At 46.2% G+C, this 22,258-nt stretch overlaps 1 protein-coding gene across 1 annotated transcript in view; it reads right to left on the bottom strand.

Annotated features, from left to right (window-relative positions):
- The window catches only part of EFCAB8 (EF-hand calcium binding domain 8), a 127,272-nt gene that overhangs the window by 36,993 nt on the left and 68,021 nt on the right, over window positions 1-22,258 (bottom strand). The window contains exons 11-19 of the mRNA XM_007934719.2: window positions 16,844-16,911; window positions 16,364-16,515; window positions 14,700-14,834; window positions 13,395-13,508; window positions 11,932-12,159; window positions 10,799-10,869; window positions 9,103-9,307; window positions 7,290-7,535; window positions 5,370-5,507 (exon numbers count right to left, since the gene is read on the bottom strand). Of these exons, the coding sequence (XP_007932910.2) occupies window positions 5,370-5,507; window positions 7,290-7,535; window positions 9,103-9,307; window positions 10,799-10,869; window positions 11,932-12,159; window positions 13,395-13,508; window positions 14,700-14,834; window positions 16,364-16,515; window positions 16,844-16,911 (1,357 nt within the window). The remainder of the gene's footprint in view (window positions 1-5,369; window positions 5,508-7,289; window positions 7,536-9,102; window positions 9,308-10,798; window positions 10,870-11,931; window positions 12,160-13,394; window positions 13,509-14,699; window positions 14,835-16,363; window positions 16,516-16,843; window positions 16,912-22,258) is intronic.

Here is a 22,258-nt window from a genome sequence, read left to right as displayed (position 1 = left end):
TATATATATACATACACACATACATATATACACACATACATATACATATATATTATGTTGCTATATATAATGTTGCTGAATTCTGTTGGCTAGAATTTTGTCTTACAATTGCAATAACATTTAACATAAGAATGACGAATAATGTACAACCTTAACATAGTAAATCTATTCCTGATATACTGCTCCCTCCTCCATTTCTGTTGGTGAATTAACATCATTGTATATCCTAAATCTGGTAAGTTTGCTTTATACTTTGTTCTTATAGACTTGGTATTGTACTGTTCACAGGATTGTATTATTGAGTTTATTCTGAAAATATCATGTATTTGGTCCTTATGATTGCTTGATGTTCTGGTTACCTAGTGCCACTGTGACAGGAATACACCACAAATGGGATGGCTTTAACAAACAGGGGTTTATTCTTTCAATTTAGAGGCTTTAAGTCCAAGTTCAAAGTGCCAGGCTCTAAGGGCTAGATAAAAGCCCCTCAACCTTGGGCTTCAGCTCTGACTCCTGCTTCTGGCCCACTGAAGCTAGAGGCTTTTCTTCACTCAGTTGCTGGCTGCTGAGACTGACAAGACCAAGGTTGACAAGTAAAAAGGCACAGTCCTGATGTTACCAAACCACACAGCAGGCCATTAATTCAAGTCCATTGGAAGTCCCAAGGTCGGCAGAGCATGCCAGGCTGCTGAACAATGGCATGGCTATATGCAGGGTTCAAGTATAACATATGCTAGTGACTATCCCTTCTCCTTGGGAGCTCTGGTAGCATAGTGCCTAAGGCACTTGACTGCTAACCAGAAGGCTGGCGGTTCAAACCCACCAGCCACTCCTCAGAAGGAAGATGGGGCAATCTACTTCCGTAGCGATACTGCCTTGGAAACCCAAGGAGGGGTCACTATGAGTCGGTCCAACTCGGTGGCACATAACAACAACAACAACATCCCCAAGGCTTCTCCTTAAGCAGACCACATCTCTAAGGCAGCTATTCAGTTGCTCACAGTAGATTCCACCATGGAGTCGATTACTAGTCTCATCATGGGGAATACTACATCCAGCTGCCCAGCCACTCAACCAGGCCCAGCCAAGTTGACACACAAACTTAACTACCACACTTGAGATTTTTTCAATTTTTTCAAACTCTCTCTAATTTTTCTTCCCCCTGAATATAGATCTGTGTATTTGTGCAATGTTCTTGCCTTTCCATTTGGAGAATTCCTTTGAGTAATACTTGCAGAACTGGTCTCATAGTGGCAAATTCGCAGAGCTTCTGTTTATTTGGGAATATCTTGATTTATCTCTCATTTTTGAATTACAACTTTGCTGAGTAAAGAATTCTTGGTTGGCAACTGTTTTCATTCAATATTTTATATATGTTGCTCCCCTGTCTTCTGTCCTCTAGAGTTACTCTGAGGAGAAATCCACACAATTCTTATGAAAGATCCTTGGTATGTTATACTGTGTTTCTCACTTGCTGCTTTCACAATTCTCTCCTTGTCTTTGGTTTTCAGAATTTTTATTAGGCTGTGGCACAGAGTTGATCTTTTCATATTTCCTCTCATTGGAGTTCCCATAGCTTCCTGTATCTGCAGGTTTGGTTCTCTGTTCAGGTCTGGGAAATTTTCTGTTTATCTCTTGGAAAATTCTTCCTATACCTTTATTATTGTCATGGTGCTCTAGAATTTCAATAATTCTGTTAGATTTCTTAACTGAATCCCAAATTCCATTTGGCTTTGTTCACTTTATTTTTTTCTCTTGTTTTCTTGAGACTTGATAAGTTCAGTTACACCCACTCCTCATTTAATGACATGGTTAGGTTCCAAAGGTTAAGTCATTATGCAAAAGTCAGCATTATGTGAAAATGGAAGAGGACCACATCATTACATAACTGCCAAACCACTGAGAATCATGGCCCAGCCAAGGTGACACGTAACCTTGACCATCACAGTCAGCATTCCTCTCTCTTAGACCTTTGCATTAGTTATGGCCAGACATGTGTTGTTAATGCACAGAACAGTCAATAGTAGATTTCTTACTATTGTTGTAAATGAGAAATGTCAGATAACAAGATCATTGGTAAGTGAGGAAGAGTTGTATTCTATCTTTCACTTCACCATTCTAACTTGTGTCTAATGGTTTTTATTGTTGTGTTTCTCTTGCTTTTTCTAATTCAGTTGCTTTATTCTTGCATTCTATTAGTCTGTTTTACTGATGTCTTCAATTTTCTTCTTGAGTCTCTCATTTTGTTCCTCCATTTGCTTCTTGGTGTCTGTTATTTTGTTTTCTGTATGCTTTTTGCTTTCTTTAAACATATTTACCACCACCATTTGAAAGTTTTCTATTTTTTGCATTAACCTGGCCTCCAGAAGAGAAATTTCTCCTTCTTCAGGTTTTCCTTTTCAGGTCCTTCTTCTCTTTTGATTTTTTGTTTTACTGTTTTGAAGTTGGGCCACTTTGATATCTATTTTTTTTTTAATGAAGTTTAAATTGTTTTCTGATTTCATGGGAAATTTTCTTGATCATGTTTGGTGTATTTAACTCTGCTATATTCTCTTGAGAACCACTAGAAGACAGTCTTACCCTTAGGCCTTTTTTGGGACTGAAGTTCTGGATACCTGGCCTCCAGAGGTCAATATGCCTGCAGAGTGGATTTTAGCTGGCCACAGATGCTGGTGCAAGCAGTGGTGCTCAGCTCTCCTGTGGCAAAGATGTGGAGTGTTCTATGTCCTCCCCTTCCAGGCACCACTGCACATGCTCTCCCACAGTGCCCCAGTGTGGGCAGGGAGTCAGTTGCTTCCCTTTGTGTTGCTTATCTGGAGTATTTCTCTCACCCTGGTGCCTTTCAGCTCCTCCCAGTCCTAGTGCCCATCAGCCTAGGGTCTCAATGAGATTCAACAGCACTGTTTGGCAGCATACCATGGTCTCCCTTCACTCCCTCTCAAGAGTACAACTCAAGAACTTCCACAGCCTATCTGCTGTGGGATATAGCTATATCCCACAGTCTATAGCTTCCTCAGTTTAGATCCCGTTCTATGTACTTTGTCTGGGGTTCTGCCCAATCCCATCCCAAAATAGCTGTAGTGAGTGAGCAAGGGGTCCAGATTTTAGCAAGTAGATTCTCCCAGCTTCTGTGTCACACGTGTTCCTCTCTCGTTCCTTGACTCTCCAACACCTCAGCTGCTACCCAGTGTTCTGAGATCTGAGTCTATGTTTGTTTGCACTCATTGTTCACTGGGTTAGTTGCTAGGGGATAAATGGGAGCAACCACTTACCTTATCATCTTGCCCCACCTCTCAAGGGTAAAATACTTAACTTTACAGTGGAAAAGACTGGAAGAAAACACCATTTCCTGGTCCCAGCTTTGGGAAATGTAAGTGAATGTCCTCTCTAAGCTCAAGAAGCCACTTCAGGAAGAGTGATGGGCATGAAAGCAGAACTACTCAGCAGTCTGGAGGCAGATGAATAGTGTTTGGTCCACAGAGCCAGTCAGAGCAGGTGAGATCTTTCCTTGTGATTGCATGGGTATGAGAGACGGTAGCTCAGGTCCCCAGCTGCCTAGACTAGACTGTTTTTATTGTTATGTGCCATCGAGTTGAACCCAGCTCATAGCGACCCCTCCTTGGGTTTCTGAGGTAGTATCACTACAGAAGTAGATTGCCCCATCTTCCTTTCGAGGAGTGGCTGGTAGTTTTGAACCTCCAGCCTTCTGGTTAGCAGTCAAGTGCCTTAGCCACTATGCTACCAGAGCTCCCCTAGACTAGACTAGCTTTCCGTAAGCCACACCCAGGACCTTCCAGAAAGCACAGCACTGGAGCAGCATGAACATTCACTTCAGCTCCACACAACACCATCCACTCCACTATCTCTATTTCCTAGGCCAGTGGAGTAACATCAGATTCATGAATTTAAAGGGATGGGTCTGCTGGCAATTCTGCTTCCCAGGACCAGTTTTTCAATCTACTCACACAAGTGTACCAAAATGTGTGGACAAGAATGTTCAATGCAGATTGGAACTCAACTACATACTTGTCGATATGAGATTGGCGTATCACTTCTGATATTCAAACTACAAGGGGTTATGCAATTACTGGAGTCCCGGGGTTCACACATTGGGCTCTTAACCAAAATGTCAGAGGTCTGCGTCTACCCAGAGGTACGTCAGAAGAGAGGCCTGGCAACCTACTTCATTGAAAACCCTATGGAACACAATTCTACTCTGACATACAGGGGGTGTCCCCACAATGAGCCAGTGTAGACTGGACAGCAACTGGCACTGGTCTGCAATTCTTAACAAGAACATAATAACTTATGTTCTTAAAGAATAGATGAATCTAAATTATATGCATGATACATTGTTAAGTTTGAAAAAAATCAAATGACACAACATCACTATGATTTTACATTACAGGTCTAAAATATATATATATATATATATATATATATATTAAAGGCTAAAACTAGTCTGTCAGCAGTGGCTACTATAGGGGAGTGGCGGGGGTGGAGTGGGATGTGGAGGACTTATTTTTGCCTTATATACTTTTATACATTTTTTTCTTCCTTTCTTTCTTTTTTTTTTTTTAATCATTTAGCATTACTTAGTGCCTTAGGCACTTGACTGCTAACCAGAAGGCTGGCGATTCAAACCCACCAGCCACTCCTCGGAAGGAAGGTTGGGCAATCTACTTCCATAGTGATACCACCTCGGAAACCCAAGGAGGTGTCACTATGAGTCGGGTCTGACTCCACGGCACATAACAACAATAGCAAGCATTACTTTAAAAATATTTAAGGTATTTTTTAAAAAGAGAGGAAAGAAATTTCAGAACTAGAAGAGAGAACATCCAGCCACTTCAGGCTTTCCAGCTCATACAACGGGACACAGTCCTGGTCCCCTGGAGCTAGGTAATGTGGCAGCTCTGCCACCTAACAAAACTATATTTTCAGGAGGGGGAGGAAGCACTACCGTAACAGTAACCAGGGTCAGAAAGGAAAAAGGTACAGGAGAAAGAGAGAAGAATGGGGATGAACCAAGACCCACTAGTGTGTCATACAAAACACCCTACCAGGTAACAGAAGGCATTTTAACAGTGGATCCTAGAAATGCCACCTCTTCTGCTTCCCAGCCCAACCCACCAAATAGGAGGGGATCCCGCTCACCTCCCAACCCTCGAGGAGCTGCCCCAGACACAGCAGACCTGAGGCCCAAGTCCTCAGGGGCATCATCATCTCCATCATGCCTCCAGAGCTGCTTAGGAGAGTCCACTGGACCCCTATCCCAGGGCCCTCCAGGCTCATAGTGACTGTTTCCCAGCCCCCTCCTGACTGCTCCCTCCTGGATGGCAACCCAGACCCGGCTGAGCATGGCCAACCTTCTCCACAGATGCGTTGACAGTCTTCAGTATCATCCTCCTCTGGGGCTCCCTTTTCCTCTTTTCAATCTCTCTGGGAAATGACTGTTCACCATAGGAAATGTTTGGCTTCCTGGAGCTTCCAGCACTGACAGGTTTCTGGAAAGCAAAATGTCCCCACACACACACAACAGGTCATCATGAGGTGTCTCTCCACACCAAGGGAGAGATCAGAAACAGACAATGAAAGAGGAGCCACCCCACAGCCGACTCGTAGATGAGCCACCACGTGAAAAGTACAGCAGGTGTCTAGTGGATACTGGGTCTGAAGATACTTGGTTGCTAGAAAATCTCCATTTTAGGTTACTAGCAGAGCCTTCGAGGAAGACCTTTCCTTTGACCTAGAAGAGACCACCCGGGTTAAAGGTGGGGATAAAAGGTGGAGTGGAGAATTACTTTGCCCAAAGAATTTGGTCATTGTACTTAGTTCCTGAGAGGTAACCTCTAAGCCCTTGGAATTTCCTGTGTGATTACAGTACTTTTGTTCTCCAGACCACACCAGACAAGCTATGTCAAGGAAGTGACACTTGGGTCACTCTTGGGGGCCATCGTGCTAGAAAGACACACCATGTTATATCAGCCCAACTTCTGAGTCAGGAAAGAGACTGGAGAGTGAGTTCAACCAGTGGTTCCATCAATCATGCCTACGTAATGAGATCCCAATAAAAACTCTAGACACTGAAGCTCGGATGGGCTTCCTGCTTGGTGACAGGCAGCACCAATTTACAGGAGGGTAACACATCCTTAAGGAGACAGAAGCTCCACATTGGGGACCCTCCATTATCTTTCCCTATGCTTCTCTTCTTTTGTACCCTTTATGTGATAAAACGGTAATCATTAAGTACAGCACTTTCCTGAGTTCTATGAGTTGTTCTAGGAAATTGTCAAACCCAAGAAGGTAGTGGGAATCCCAAAATTTGTAGCTACCCTGGAGACCTCTGAATTTGCAGCTGGTGTCTTGAAGTCTTGGGCAGCCTTGGCTTAATCATTTGTGATACATCCAAATTATGTCTACAGGACTTTGAATGCAATGTCATACCCTTGATGATTCATACTAAGATGGTATGAGTGTCTCATAGTAATGTAAATTGTGTTCACATTGCAGCAGAATTAGTCCTAGCAGATCAAGTTGGATCTAGGTCTAGATTGTCCTATGCCTGTTGATGACTGTACGTTTTGAGAAGGTAGAGTTTTCTCATTCAAGCTTTAATTCCCAGGTATGGTAATCAGACTTTGATTGAAGAAAAAATGTATATGGTTCTTCTTCCATAGCCCACACAAGGGGTACTCATAATTGGGTTGCTATAGGTCTGAGGCCAAACTATTCCCTGTGAATAGGGAGAGAGTTGCTCATCCTTGGGATGCAAGTTCAATCACTCCTGGAAGGGTTAATCCTGGGGCAGAAATGAAGACTACAGAGGAGGAGGAATGTGGGCTGGCTCTTCTGGGCCTCAGGTCACTGGAGCCTGGTCTCAAGGGAGGTGGGGTTTATTGGGAGAAGGTAGGCAGGCCCCTGAAACTCACCTCTGCACCTGAGTGGGCAGGCCCAGAGTCAAGTGACTTGAGCTTGAGGATGAGGAAAGTAACCCAAAACCAAATATCCAGTTTTAAGTTCTATGGGTGTGTTCTCTTCTGGTCCTGTCCAAGCTTTCAGACTTGGTATTGACTGTGCTCTTGGGACGGACCAAGGCTCAAGGCAGCAGAGCAGGTTAGATAAAGTGGCAGCCACTGCTGTCACCACTGTTGGGCCCAAAACAGGGAAGTACTGTACCAGGCAGCAATTCTCAAAATGGAAGAGTTGACTGACCTGAAGGCACTGTGGAACAAGTACATTCAAACAAGAAAACAAACAAGTAAGCAAGCAAACCCCAGGTGTTTGACCAAGGTGGTCACTGGCCTGGCCCTCACTCCTACCTGCAGGAACCTACGCCAGCCAGGCTCTTTTTCTCTCAAGTATCTCATCACTGGAGGGGCTGACGTCAGGGTCCGCCTCAGGCTGGCATTGTTCATAATCCTGGTTTGGGGGTTGTTGTACTGTGGGAAGGCCTTGTATGCCCACTTCTGCTGCTCTATGCAGGGCTTGCTGACCCTGTAGTTCTGATTAGGGTAGTTGTCCATTCCTTGCACCTGCACCAGAAAGAAAGCAGCCCCTGAGGTGTTGCAATGTCCCAGAGGGAACTGCTGGGCCTCCCCAGCCTGAGATGGCTGGAGTGACAGCACCATGGGTTCTTCCAGCCATCCCAGGGTCTGCTTCCCAGAAACTGAGCTCTTTAAAAGCATTGAGCAAGAGTAACTCCTTCCCTGGGCTGACTGCCAATGCCCTGAATAGCCATAGGTTCCTGGGAGGGACTCTCTCCTCACCTTTAAAATGGACAGTGGTTTCCAAATACGTTTGAGGTTGTTTTCTATCCTAAAGGAAGCTCCAAAGGGTGGAACACATCAAAGCCGAGCTGCTTTTTCTGGGGAAGCCCCACTCACCAGAACATCCCCTGACCCTTACAGTAGTTGCCAAGCATCTCTGTGCAACACAGTTTAAGACCACTGACGAGGTGACCCTAAGGTCACCTTGTATCCAAGGTAATCTGCTAAAATAAACTGGTAATCCAGCTGTAATCTGCTACAATTCAATAATCCAGAGACCACACAGGTTTTGTCAGACCCAGTGAGCCCACAGCAGTAACAGGTAATAGTGACAGGTAAGACATGAACCATCTTCTAGGAGTGAGTAATCTACTAGCAAGGACAGGCTGAGCACCATTAGGTTCTGGAGTCAGACTTCCTGGATTTAGATCCTGACTCTACCACTTCTTGGTTGTGTGATCTTAAATAAGGTGCTTAACCTCTCTGTGTCTCAGTTTCCTCATCTGTCAAGTGAGGACCATCATAGAGCTTACCACACAGGGTTGCTGTGAGGCTTAACCATATTGTACACATAAAGCAGAGGGACAGTGTGCAAGGAGTCAACGTGTCAGTTTTGATTGTTGTTCTTGTTGTCATTGTTAACTAAAAACAGAAATAATTCTTTAAAGCCTGCCAGCCTCCCCCAAGGAAGTCTCTTTCCCTGGCAGCGTTATCTGCTTCCTCATTCATGCCCTATTGCACTGAGGACCCACCTCTACTACCACTGTTGTTTTGCTGTTACCTGCCATCAAGTTGGCCCCAACTCATGGAGACCTCATGTACAATGGGAAGAAATGTTGTTCAGTCCTGCACCATCCCCATGACCATCTGCAGATAAGACTATTGTGATCCATAAGGTTTTCATTGGCTGATTTTCAGGAACAGATCTCCAACCCCTTCTTCCTAGTCTGTCCTAGTTGGAAGCTCTGCTGAAAACTGCTCAGCACCATTAGCAACACATAAACCTCTACTGACTGGTGCGTGGTGGCCTCTGAGTGTGTAGGCTGCGAGCTGAACCCAGATGTCCTGCATGGGAGGTGAGAAAACTATCACTGAATCACCACTGTCCTCACTCTGGGCTCTTTCAAACCAAGGAGGAAACTTTTCACAAGTCCAGAGTTCAGGGTGGTACCTACTTCCCAACTTCAGATGGAACAGAACCCCCAACTTCCTCCAGAAAATATCCTCACCATCCCTGCTACATCCTGGGGTTCTCTCTACCCCCAAAATCTATATGATTCTGACCCACAACTGAGAGAAAGATGAGAGAGCAACATGCTCCTGTTGACCATACCTTCGTAGGTTGTGAAGGCAAAGGGCTCTCAGAGGCATTGAACTTCAAGATGGGCTTGAACCAGTTGACGTTCCAGAACAAGATGTCCCCATTGTAGGAGGAGGTCCCAAGGAACTGGTTCTGGTATTTGGCCATGCTCAGGACATCCTCCGTGTGGAAGGTCTGCCATTGGTAGCACAAGAGCATCGGCTTGGTCTTATGGAACCTGTGCACATGGTCAGAGGCAGAAGGGCTGAGAACTCAACCTTTAAAGCCCTATTAGGGAGAACACTGAAATCTTTAGGATTCTGGGATTGGACTCAGACAAGGATACTCTCAAGTGGCACAGCAGGGGTGAACTCCTCCCTGACGGACCTCACTTACTAAATACCTGCTATGTGCCTACTATAAAGGCCCAGTCCTCATAAGTTAATCTTATAGATAATGTACCTAAATTCACCCCATTCAGATACCTGAGTAAGGATCAAGGGCTATAGAAAGGGAAACCATGGCCTAGAGGGGAAGGGCCCTTGCACATGCTGCCCCCTCTTCCTGGATATGCTCACCCCATCCCAAGCCCTTCACTGCTCCACTGAGATCTCTCCTGCTCACCCTTCATTTCCAACATCCTCAGCAGTTTTTCTGACTATGCTCTAAGACAAAATAAGGTTCCCCTCCCTTCTCCATAGAAACCTGTTGCGGTGTAGTACATTACTTAGTGTTTCTTTTCTAGCCATAAGTCTTTGTAAACTCTGTGGTGGAATTTTCTGTGAGGGACTGAGGAGCTCCTGATTGTAAAAGTTATCCACCTGGGGTATTTCTGTTGGGCACAACACAAAGCAATGTTCTGGGAGGTTCCTGCTCTCTCTCAGGTGCTTAGAATTCTGATGTTATGATTGGTTAGTTTGGCCACTCTGCCAGGCTCAAAAAGAGGCCTCCTAGAGGCAGAAGAAGTCTCTCTATGACTGCTGGTTGAGGAAGACATGCTGATGAAAGACACACGCTCCTGAAAGAGACACGCGCTGCTGGGAAAGAGATGCAAGAGACACACATTGCTGAGTGAGACACCGAGGGACATGCACTGTTGGGAGAGAGACTGGGAGAGACTGTTAGGAGAGAGACTGTGGGCAAGGAGAGAGACTGAGAGTTTTTCCTGAACTTGAATTGTAGCCTGGTGCTTCCCTAATAAACCCCATAATCTGTGAGTTCTGTGTGGCTACTGCAGCGAATTATCGGACCCAGGAGAGAGGTGGTGGGTACTTTGGGAGGAACGGTTGGTGAAAGGGCTGGAGGGAGGCAGATGTCTGGCCTTGAGCTCTTGATGGTGATTCTGTCTTCCTCTTGTGGGGTTAGAGGAGGTCAGAAGGTGTGGCCTCCTTGACTTTTTTGTACCTGTACATTTTCTTCCAGTGTACTTAACATATTTTATAATTATAAATTAAATTATTTGACTAGTACCTGCCTTCTTCCCCACTAAACTATTAAGATCCAGGAGGACAGAGACTCCATTATTCTTGTTCATACTCATCCTCAGCATGTAGTGCAAAGCTTGAATTTATCAGCCTCAATGAAGTGATAAAAGAATTAATGAATAGATGAGCAGATGAAACAATGAACATTACCCACTACCAATTTCCTGCTTGGAGTTCCAATCACCAGGAAAACTAAGAATGTAGGAACCCATCTGGAATAAAGAGAGAATATCTACCCTACTCACCTCATGTAAGTGATTCTCTTACTCCATCCTGTCACGTAGAACACTTGGTTCATATGGACAATCCCACTAATCTGTTGAAGATGAAAGAAAGTGAAATTCTAGGGGTCCTCAGAGAAAATGGCTCTGGGCCCCCAATGTCTTCCTAAAAGTACCCAGCAAAAAGTCAAAACACTCAATCATGATGAGAATTCTTCTACTTGATACCACCATATATTTTTCAAAGTGTTCTTACATCCCATTATCTCATAAACACTGATATACTTAGAGGAAACAGCTAGAATAAGTATCCAAGTCCATTTTATGAGGAGAAAACTGGGGAACAGACCTGGCTGGATAAGCTCAAATATCTACTTGATAGTAGGAATTTGGACCAATACTCAAAGCCCTGGTTTCTTGCTCAAATTCTTCTGAGTTGAGTAAAAGACTATGTCATAGAGGTCAAGGTAATGGCTCACATCCCAAAGTGGGGCAGCTGGCTTTGCTCTAGGCCACACTCTAACCCTGCCAGGCACTTTCCAAATAGGGATGAATATGGGTGGCTTTGATTCACCTGACCCCACTTCTGGGACCTCTGGTGGCATAGTGCCTAAGGCATTTGACTGCTAACCAGAGGCTGGTGGTTCAAACCCTCAGAAGGAAGACTAGAAAATCTACTTCCATAGAGATATCGCTTCAGAAACTCAAGGAGGGGTTGCTATGAGTCAGATCCAACTCAATAGCTAGACATGTAATCCAAAACTCCAATTTGTGGGATAAAAAATGCTATGAAATTACAGGTACCTAAGTGGCTAAGACACTTGCCTGCTAACCAGACGGCTGGCAGTTCAAACCCACCAGCCACTCCTCGGAAGGAAGGTTGGGCAATCCTACTTCCGTAGTGATACTGCCTCAGAAACCCAAGGAGGGGTCGCTATGAGTCAGGGCTGACTCGATGGCACATAACAACAACATAACAACCTTTGTGGAAAGCTTACTAAGTACAGTATGGTTACTAACTTCACTGTGTGCATGAGGACACAGGCTCAGGGAGGTTTGCAGCCAGGCAGTCTCACCCCAGAGCCTGCCAGGGCCCCAGGAGCTGGGTTTTGCTGCTCCAGAGTCCCACTCTGACTCCGCTGGCATATCAGACTGACCTCCAGTTGGTCCACATTGGGGAAGGTCCGCAGGCACTCGCCAGTGTTGTAGTTCCACATCTTGATAGTGCCATCACGCAACCCCGTGAGCAGGCACCGCTCTGACTCGTCCAGGGCCATGGCGGTCAGCTCCACGTGTCGGGCTTCCACCACAGAGAACTCCATCATGTTCCTGCCGGTGGTGACCTCCCACACATTCACCATGCCCTTCAGGCTGCCACTCACCACCTGTGGGGGAGCATACACAGCTGGGGGCTCCCAGAGAGGACAGCATCCCCACTCCAAGGGCAGCCTCCACCCACTCCTCTCCTCTTCCCTCCACGGGACTACCAGGACCCCTGGCTACAGGATAAGTTGCTTTTGGAAACAGGCCCTTCCTTGTGTTATGGGCAATACAAACTGGCACTGTTCTTTCAGTAGAAATTATTTGATGATGTCCCTTTAACTCAAAAATAGCACTTATCAGAATCTATCCAGAGAATATAATCCCTAATTTGGAAAAGATATTCACTGCAGCATTTAATTATGGCTAAAGAAAAAGGAAGAAAGAAATGAACTACCCCCTGAAAGCAGGGTTTTGCAAGGGAATGTTGAGAGTAAAATATGGCCCCTGTGCCCAATGAAACATGTTGCTGTTATTATGGCTGTTAGAACGCAACAGCAGCAGGTGAGGCTCTTTCAGACCAAGCCTCCTGCTGAGAACAACGAGAAAGGGTAGAGAAAATATATTTAAAAAAAAAAAAAAACTTGTTGAAGGTACTACTGAAAAGCTCCAAGGCAGTGAGGGATGGTAGTGCCAGGACCCAGGACAGGGGTAAGTCCAAAGAGGTGAGCTCCAGCCTCATAGGGCCAAAGGTCACCTCTGCAGCAGACGCAGCCAGCCTGCCCAGAGCCCAGGCCACAGAAGAGGTCCTGATGTGAGTGGGCTAAGGTAACAGCAACCATTTCTGTTCCCACATCTTGAGGACAATTCCATGTGCCCAGCTGCCCGACCCAACTCAGAGAACTTTACTCAAGACCAGTGTGCTGCGGAGCCTCTCTCCTCCCTTCCTGCAACAGACTAAGCCAAACTACTGCTTCCCTGGAAAAAGGTGCTCGGGAACAGCATCCACACTGGGACCTTGCAGGGCATCCACACATTAGTGGTGTTCAATCTCACAGGGCCTGTTAAGATGGCTGCCTGTCTAGAATTAACCTATGGCCATCAGCCAAGGCCACGGAGGCTCAAAGGAGTTAGGCGATTCCATGACCAAGTGGTGGAGCTCAGATCTGATCTCTTGCAGACAGGCTGGCTCTGGTCTCTGCCGCTGTCCCCAGCACCACCACGGAAGCTGTACGAGTTCTGCCCGCTCTGCACACCCTGAATGGACTGTTCCTTAGGCACAGACCCAGCATAGTTCTGGGTCCTGCCCAGTGTCACCTGGCACTCCACCTGGCCCAGAGGTGAGCCCTGGCCCTCTCACCTGCTTATAGCTCCTGCTGTAAAGGACAGCACACAGAGGGGATCTGTGAGTTGTGGTCTTCTCCCATACTTTACCAGGCCCCTGGGACTCCAAGTACCCGTTCAGGATCCCAATCTGCAGGTGAGGAGAGGGAAGATGGCTGGGCAGTCAGCAGGGCTCTGCCCTTAGTGGCCAGCTCCAGGGAGAAACTTCCAGTACCTCAAGACATCAAGATATCCTGACTATACACAGACCTGCTGATACCCCTCACCCCTCCTCCAAGCCCCCACTCCTCTGGGTTGGGCCTCCCAAACTATAGTGTTCCTAGAACCTCAAGTCGAAATCTAGCCCAAAGTTCCTCTCATTTCATGAAGTCTAAGACGATTAATACCTCAATCAAGTGCCCCCTCCTCCAGGAAGTCTTCCCTGACCACCCCCAGCCCCAGGCTAGGCAAAGAATCCTTTGTCTGTGTTCCCTAAAGCATCTATCATAACACAGCATTTCCTACTAAAATCAGCTGTTCTTTTTCTACCCTGTAAGTTCCAGTGTCTAGCACTACACTACCAGAGCTCCAAATATATTCTCAGCTCCTGTCAAAGAGCAGGGGTTTGACAAAGTTTGATGACCTGAAATGTACTTCAAAGGCTGATTTAATTCAACCAGTGCTGGCCATCACCGTGGCACTCAGCAAAGAGATTAAAAATCCCCAGCCCCACTTCTCAAGAAACTGTCATCTGCAGGAGAGCCAGCCCAGTGCACAAGGACTGTTTCTGTGCCCCCTGCCAGGGTGGCCAGGCAGCAGACGGTACAAGGGTCAGGATAGTTCTCACACATAGGCACCAGCTAAGTCATAGCTCACAGAGGGCCATGTAGGGTTTCTCTTTCAGAGAGGCTGCTCAGGTGTGGCCCCTACCTCCTGAAGTTCATGATTTGACAGGAAAGATAGTCATGTAACGGAGACAATACAGAGTGAAAAGGGCCATGACCCAGGGAAGGCCCAGAGCCAAGGAAGCATGGAGGAGGGTCTGCTAACTCATCAGGGTAGGCTTCCAAGAGAAGAGCCTGAAGGATGTGCAAGCAGGAAAAAAAAAGGCTAAGAGCACAGGAGTGATGGTTGAGGGGAAGCTAGAAACAGTCTTTCAGGAAACTCTGAGGGTTCAGATGAAGGAGTTTAGCAGCTTCATCCCAATGACAGTGAAGAGCCTTCTCAGGAGGGGCAGGACGGCACCACCCCTGGGGGCCCCGTGAGACATCAGAGCCCAGGCTCTATGGCCACCCTTCTACTCTGCGGCCATGACCTGCCTCCCTCCAGGGGCCGCACTCACCGAATAGGTGCTGCAGATGAGGCTGTCGTCCTTGTGGAAGCAGGCACTGGTGATGGGGCAGTTTCCCAGGGCAAAGAGCTTCCCGCAGAAGGACTGGAGGCACACGTAGTCCTGCATGTCCCACACCCGGATATTCTAGGGGTACAGAACAGGCAAAGAAGCTGAGGGTGGTCCTGGGGGATGCAGCTGGCACTTGAGGCCTTGTGGACACTCCCTGCAAATGGGGCCAAGTGTACACTGTCCAAGCCCCTCCTAAGGCACATCTTCTAAGTATCTGCCACGATCACACCTCAATAACAGACGCTGCTCTTACTGTTCAGATGAAGAAACTGAGGCCCACAGTGAGTGGGTGGCACAGCACCCCATGCCATTACTCACGGCCCTACCTGCATGAGCAGCTGATGCTCAGTGGCTAACCACTGAGGCCCAAATGCAGTATTTCCCCCACCCCATCCCCACTCCCACCAGGTCCTCAACTTGCTGCAGCTACAGCCCTGCCCAGCCTCAATGAGACAAAGCCAGACTGAGATAAGACAATGGCAACCAACATAGCTGCGAAAAAGACCTGTTTCTCCCCAGAGCAGCCTGTCACACTCATTCCGGGTGGAGGAACCCTCCTTAGAAACCCCATGGAAGTCCGTTCCAGGACCCTCCTGCTCGAAAGCATCCACAGTGTGTTAGAAAGGACATAGACTTGGGATTGACCTGACCCTGGCCCACATTCTGGCTCTGCCAATCGCTCATTGACCATGACCATTTCAGCAATCATGCCTGTCCCCACCCCTCCACCCTCAGATCCTTCAACAGAGGGGGTAATGCCCATCTCACAGTGCTGCGGTGAAAACTCCATACAAGAGCACGAGTGGAGAGGTGGACTCAGGAGGGGGCCTGGGTGGCCCCAACGCCCCTGGCCATTCTCAATCTATGGAGTTCTGGAAAACACAGACCTGCCCTCTGAGGCAGAGTACCTGCAGCCACTGGCCCACATCTCTGCTCTGGCTGGGTGTCTTTAGCAGCCTGGCAGGTAAGGTGCCAGCCTGAACAAGCAGGTGCAGAGGAGCAAAGTGACAGAGGCCCTGAGCAGGGGAGTCTCGGGGGTTTGAGAAAAGTCCAGTCAGGTCTTGACAGCCAGGCAGCCGGGGCGGGGGTGGGAGGTTAATACAAGCACAGCTGAGAGGTGTGAGTTCGAGTCTGGGAGCAGACCGGGCAGGCGTGGCCCACGTGCATTGCACACCTACAACGTGCTGGGCACTGCGCTGCTCCCTCACCTGCCAGGTCTCTCCTAAACCACTCAACAACCCATTAAACGGATAAGGGGCCTGAGGCCCAGGAAAGGGAAGAGCCTTGCCCAGGGCCACAAAGTAAACAACCAGGCTGGGCTACCAGGAACTCAGGTCTGGGAATGGCTCGGCCTGGGCTCAGAGACCTATGGCCTCACAGTGGTCCTACATGAGCGCGCGCACACACCCCTTTAGGCCCTTGGCCAGATGTGGGACCAAAGGCAGGGAGGTCCCACACCATTCCTCTGAGCCTCGGCTCCTCATAGCTGTCTGACCATGAGACTTGCCAAGCTAGATTATCATTCCATGGCCAGTGTCTTTCCTGAGGAATAGGAAGAACTGGGTGAGGGGAACCCTGAGGGACATGGTCCATAAGGGCTGTACCTTGTCCTTGGAGATGCTGATGAGGATGCTGTGGTTCGTGTCACTCACAAGGATCTGTGTCACTGAGGTCTGATGCCCCTTCATCAGCCACACAGGCTTTGTTGAAAACAAAGGGTTCCACACGCGGATGAGGGGGTCATAGCCACCCGTCACTAAGGCCAAGAAAGGGTATTGGTCACCAGGGGCCTACACTGAGAACCTTCTCCTGGGGCTAGATCTAGGACTACAGGCTTGGTAGATGGGAGGCATCACTCTGATTAATCACTCTGCCCTTCCTGCCCCCATCTCCTCCATTGCCACCCCAAGTAGAGCCTGTGTATCACATCAACCCTAGTACCTGAGAGCAGAGACACGGGAGGCAGGACAGAGGCTGGGTGCTGCAAGGCCTTCTCCTCTGCTCTGAGGATCCCCATACCCCTAGCAGCCCTCATCCCAGCTCCACAGGACCAGCAGCTTCTGGATGACAGGAATATTACTTACCCAGGAAGTTTTTGTCTGGGAAGTAATCAAAGCAAAGAATCCCTCTCCTTAAATTTAGCACAGATGACCTACAACATCAAAGGGGAAAGGGTTGGGTGCAAAGGCCTCAGGGAAGTCTCAGAGATGGATTCTGGGGTGAGCCAGAGCTGGAGGCAGGGACTTCAGGGCCTCAGGAGAAGTCACTACACTACCTCTCCATGTAAGGAGAGAAGCAGCCCCAGAAACCTTGCCCAGGGCTCACCCCGAGCCAAGTCAGGGCTGAACACTGCAGGTAACACAGCCAGCAGCTATTGGTCTGAGCCCCAAGCCCACAGCTCATGAAGGAGCCACAGACTTCCAGCCTGGAGATGAAAGCCCCAAAGCAGGAGCAAGTCTTTATATTTTAAAGCATTTTGCATCATTCAAAACCAAACCGAACCAAACTCACTGCCATACAGTCGGATCCGACTCATTCAAAAGACAAACTTAAATTGATCTTCACATCACTCTCCTGGGACAGGTGTCCTCCCACCCATGACACTACTCAAAACAAGAAGACTTTGTCCAATAAGAATTTGATAACCAAAATACGTATAAAACTTTGACAACTTAACAAAAAGACAAATAACCCAATCATAAAATGGGCAAAGCAACTGAATAAACACTACACCTAAGAGGACATTCAAATGGCCACCAAACAAATGAAAAGATGATCAATATCATTAGCCACGACAGAAATACAAATCAAAACTATATTAAGATACTGAGGTACCATTTCACACCCACTATCGTGGCCAAGTTTTAAAAATAATAATAATAATAATAATAACAATGTCAGCAAGAATGTGGGGAAATTGGAAGCCTTATTCATTACTGATGAAAATGCAAAATGGTACAGCCATTGTGGAAAATAGAGTACTTCCTCAAAAAACTAAACATAGAACTATATACCCAAAAGATTTGAAAGCACAGACTCAGACACTTGTATGGCAATGTTCATTGCAGCACTATTCACAATAGCCAAGAGATGGAAACATCCTAAATGCCCATCAACAGATGAATAGATAAACAAAATGTAGTACGTACATACAATGGAATACTACTCAGTCAGTAAAAGAAACAAAGTTTTGACACATGCTCCAATATGGATGGAGCTTGAAGACATTATGCTGAGTGAAATGTGATGAATCGGTCACAAAAGGACAAATATTGCATGATCTCAGCTACATAAAAAGACAAGAAAAGGCAAATGAATAGAAATCAAAGTTTATTAGTGGTTAGCAGATGTGGGAGGGAGGTGGAAAGAGGAGATTGACGGTGATGGAACAATCACATTGATTAAGGGTAGGGTTGCACATTCAATTTCTGTAATTGTTGTCAATAAGTTGTACACCTGTAAAAAGTTGAATTGGCAAGAGTTGTGATAGATACACACATACACACACACATACACACAACGAGTAGCTGCTGAGGCTGCTTATGTACAAGCAACCACCTCATAAGATTTGCTTCTTTGGTTTGGAGGTTTAGGGTTATGGTTTCACGGGACATCCCAGTCAATGGGCTTCTCTTCTGCCTCCAAGTTTGTTGTGTAATGACTGAGGTCTTAAAAGCTTGAGAGCAGCCATTCAAGGCACAAGAATTGGTCTCTATTTGCCTGGAGCACAGAGGAAGAAGGAAAGTCAGGAATAGGAGGAGAATATGCAATGTGTAGATAATTGCTCCATGAATAACTGCCTTCTTTGCCATGAGAAAGGAGGGCTGGTGGCACTGTGGTTAAAGCACTCTACCAAAAAGAACTGGTCAATGTTCATCCATTTCAGGAGGTGGCATATGATCAAGAACTAATGGTTCTGAAGGAAGAAGTTGAAGCTGCACTGAAGGAATTTGTGAAGAACAAGGTTCCAGGAACTGATGGAATACCCATTGAGATGTTTCAACAAAGAGATGGTGCACTGGAGGCACTCACTCATCTATGCCAAGAGATTTGGAAGACAGCTACCTGGCCAACTGACTGGAAGAGATCCATATTTGTACCCATTCCAAAGAAAGGTGATCCCACAGAATGTGGAAATTATCATACAATGTCATTGATATCACATGCAAGTAAAATCTTTCTGAATATAATTCAAAAATGGCTGCAGAAGTATATTCACAGAGAACTTCCAGAAATGCAAGCTGGATTTAAAAGAGGACGTGGAATGAGGGATATCATTGCTGATGTCAGATGGATCTTGGCTGAAAAAAAAGAATACCAGAAAGATGTTTATTTGTGTTTTATTGACCACACAAAAATATTCAACTGTGTGCATCATAACGAATTAGGGATAACACTGAGAAGAATGGGAATTCCAGAACACTTCATTGTACTCATGAGGAACCTGTGCATAGACCAGGAGGCTGTAGTTCAAACACAACAAGAGGATACTGTATAGTTTAAAACCAGGAAGGGAGTGTGTCAGGGTTGTATCCTTTCACCATATTTATTCAATCCATATGCTGAGCAAATAATCTGAGAAGCTGGATTATATGAAGAAGAACATGACATCAGGATTGGAGGAAGACTCATCAACAACCTGTGATATGCAGATGACATAACTTTACTTGCTGAAAGTGAGGATGACTTGAAGTACTTACTGATGAAGATTAAGGACTACAGTCTGTAGTATGGATTACATCTCAACCTAAAGATAATGAAAACCCCACAACTGCACCAATGAGCAGCATCAAAATAAATAAGAGAAAAGATTGAAGTTGTCAAAGATTTCATATTACTTGGTTCCACAATCAACACCAACGGAAGTAGCAGTCAAGACATGAAATGACATATTGCACTGGGCAAATCTGTGGCAAAAGACCTCTTTAAAGTGCTGAAGGGCAAAGATGTCTCTTGGAAGACTAAGGTGTGCCTAACCCAAGCCATGGTATTTTCACTTATCTTATATGCATGTGAGAGTTGGACAATGAATAAAGAAGACCAAAGTAGAGTTGATGCTTTTGAGTTATGGTGTTGACAAAGAATACTGAAAGTACCATGGACTGCTAAAAGAACGAACAAATCTGTCCTGGAAGTTCAGCCAGAATGCTCCTTGGAAGTGAGAAGGGCCAGACTTCATTTGACCTACTTTGGTCATGTTGCCAGAAGGGTCTATTCCCTGGAGAAGGATATCATGCTTGGTAAAGTGGAGGACCAATGAAAAAGGGGAAGGCCCTCAACAAGATTGATTGACACAGTGGCTACAATGATGGGCTCAGGTATAGCAAGGATTGTGAGGGTGGCACAGGACCAGGCAGTGTTTCATCCTGTTGTACACAGGGTCACTATGAGTTGGAGCCAACTTGATGGCACCTAACAACAACAAGAAGAGCCAAAATCATCATTCTAAAGTGCCAAATGGATAAGAGCACCATTTCAGTCATGCTCCTGCATCCTCATGTAAGCCCTTGGGTAAAGGAAAGCAGAAAGTACACAATGAAGCAGTGAAGACTTGAGCAAAGGAAAACTCTCCTTGGAAACGTCAAACTCCATGAGGTAATGCTGTTTTCTACTCTTCTTGAGATCTATTCATAGGGAGATGTGAAGAATCTTGGAATTCACTCACTGAAAGTTACCAGTGGATTCTCTGTAGGTTGAAGTCAAAGTTACTATACTGGATACTATGAGTTAATCCATGAGTCACTCCAGAAACACCAGAAGGCACATTCTCCTTTTTTCTTTCAATTGTGATTTGGGTGGAAGTTTACAGAGCAAATTCATTTTCCATACAGCAGTTCATACACATTTTGTTTCATGACATTGACTGCAAATCCCATAATATAACAACTTTCTTCCCACTTCCTCCCCGTAGTTACCTTTTTTTTCCCTGTGTCCATCTTTGCTATCCATTCCTGCCCTCTGAGCTATGAGAAAGGTCATTCTTGATGGATTAGTGAAGTTGGTCTGTGAGGGTGTATTTTTCTTTTTATTATTGTACTTTTGGTGCTAATTTACAAACCAAAATTTGGTTACATTCAACATTCGTGTACCTTTGATTTCATGCCCCAATTACCATCCCCAACCTTAATCCACTCTCCTCCCCTCCCTTCTCTGTGACCCACCCCCTCCCTGTGCCCTTCTTAACCATGCACTCCTGTCTGTCCAGCTTTCCCTCCATGTGAATGCTGCCCCTCTGGTGCCTCATGGCTGATTGCTCCTAAGAGTGTATCTCCATAGAGTAGGTGGGTGCATTGCCCAGCGTTGGGTGTTCTTCATGTAAGTCTTTCTACTGTTGGGCTGAGAGCCAATCCTTGGGAGTGAATCCTATCCCAGGCCTGAAAGGTATCCCAGGGCCATAATCTTAGGGATCCCACCAGACTCCATCTGACCAGTAATTCTGTATTGTATTATTGTATTTTTTTAATTTTGCTCCACATTTTTCCTCCCACTCTATCCAGAATCTCCAGTTTTCATCCCTCCCTGAGTGGTTGGCATTTGTAGCCAGCCACTATCTAGTTCTTCTGGTGTCAAGGTCCATCATATCCTTGGACTAATTGTTTCCAAATGTCCTTGATTTTCTTCACTCTTCTTCGTTTCAGACAAGAGGAGACCATTAGCTACATCTTAGATGGCCACTCAAAAGCTTTTAAGACCCCAGTCGTTACTCACCAAAGTAGGTTGTGGAACAAGATTTTCATGTACTATGTTGTGCCAATTGAGCTTAGTGTCCCCCAATACTATGGTCCTGAGTTGGAAGACCCAGTGGTTCTTCCTCCCAAGGTGTTTGGTTTTCTCTGAGGAATTACTCTGTCTTCTGTTGCTTCTGTAATGATTGTGGTTACGTTGTATCACTTTTATGTGTGCAAGATTATCTTCAGCCAAATCTGTCATTGGTCTAGGGTACATTCCTGCTCACTGACCCCCATCTGACCTTCTCAGTTGTCTATGTATTTATCTGTAGCCTGGTGTTTGGTGATAGTTGGAGCTGTGTGTCAACTTGGCTGGACCACAATTCTGTGTGGTTTAAGCAGTTGTGATGTGGTTATTCCCATGATGGGATCAGATGATTATGTTTTGAGCAGCTAATCCACTGAAAGGGAGTTTCGCTAGGGGTGTGGCCTGCTTCCAGTATATCTATGGACCTCCTGGGAAAAGGGACACTCTTCTGTGGATCGGGATTCTGTTGTGCTGCCTACAACTGTCCATGAGTGAACAATCCACCATTGGCCTGGAGATCTTGGATTCATCATTTGTTGGAGTCAACAGCCAGTATACTGCCTGTCAACCTTGAGCTCCTCAGCCCCTGCAGCTGCAAGAGTCGGGAAAAGCCTCCAGCTTGATATTTGATCCAAGAACTTTGGACTTGCCAGCTTCTATAAGCGTGTGTTTCTTTGCTATTCATAAGGTTTCCCCTGGCCAATTCTTTGAGAAGTGGACGGCCTCTTCCTTCTTCCTAGTCT

Source organism: Orycteropus afer, unplaced genomic scaffold (assembly GCF_000298275.1).
Source record: "Orycteropus afer afer isolate SDZICR_OR568_19922 unplaced genomic scaffold, OryAfe1.0 scaffold00020, whole genome shotgun sequence".
Classification (NCBI taxonomy): Eukaryota; Metazoa; Chordata; class Mammalia; order Tubulidentata; family Orycteropodidae; genus Orycteropus; species Orycteropus afer.
This window is presented reverse-complemented; position numbering and strand designations above follow the sequence as displayed.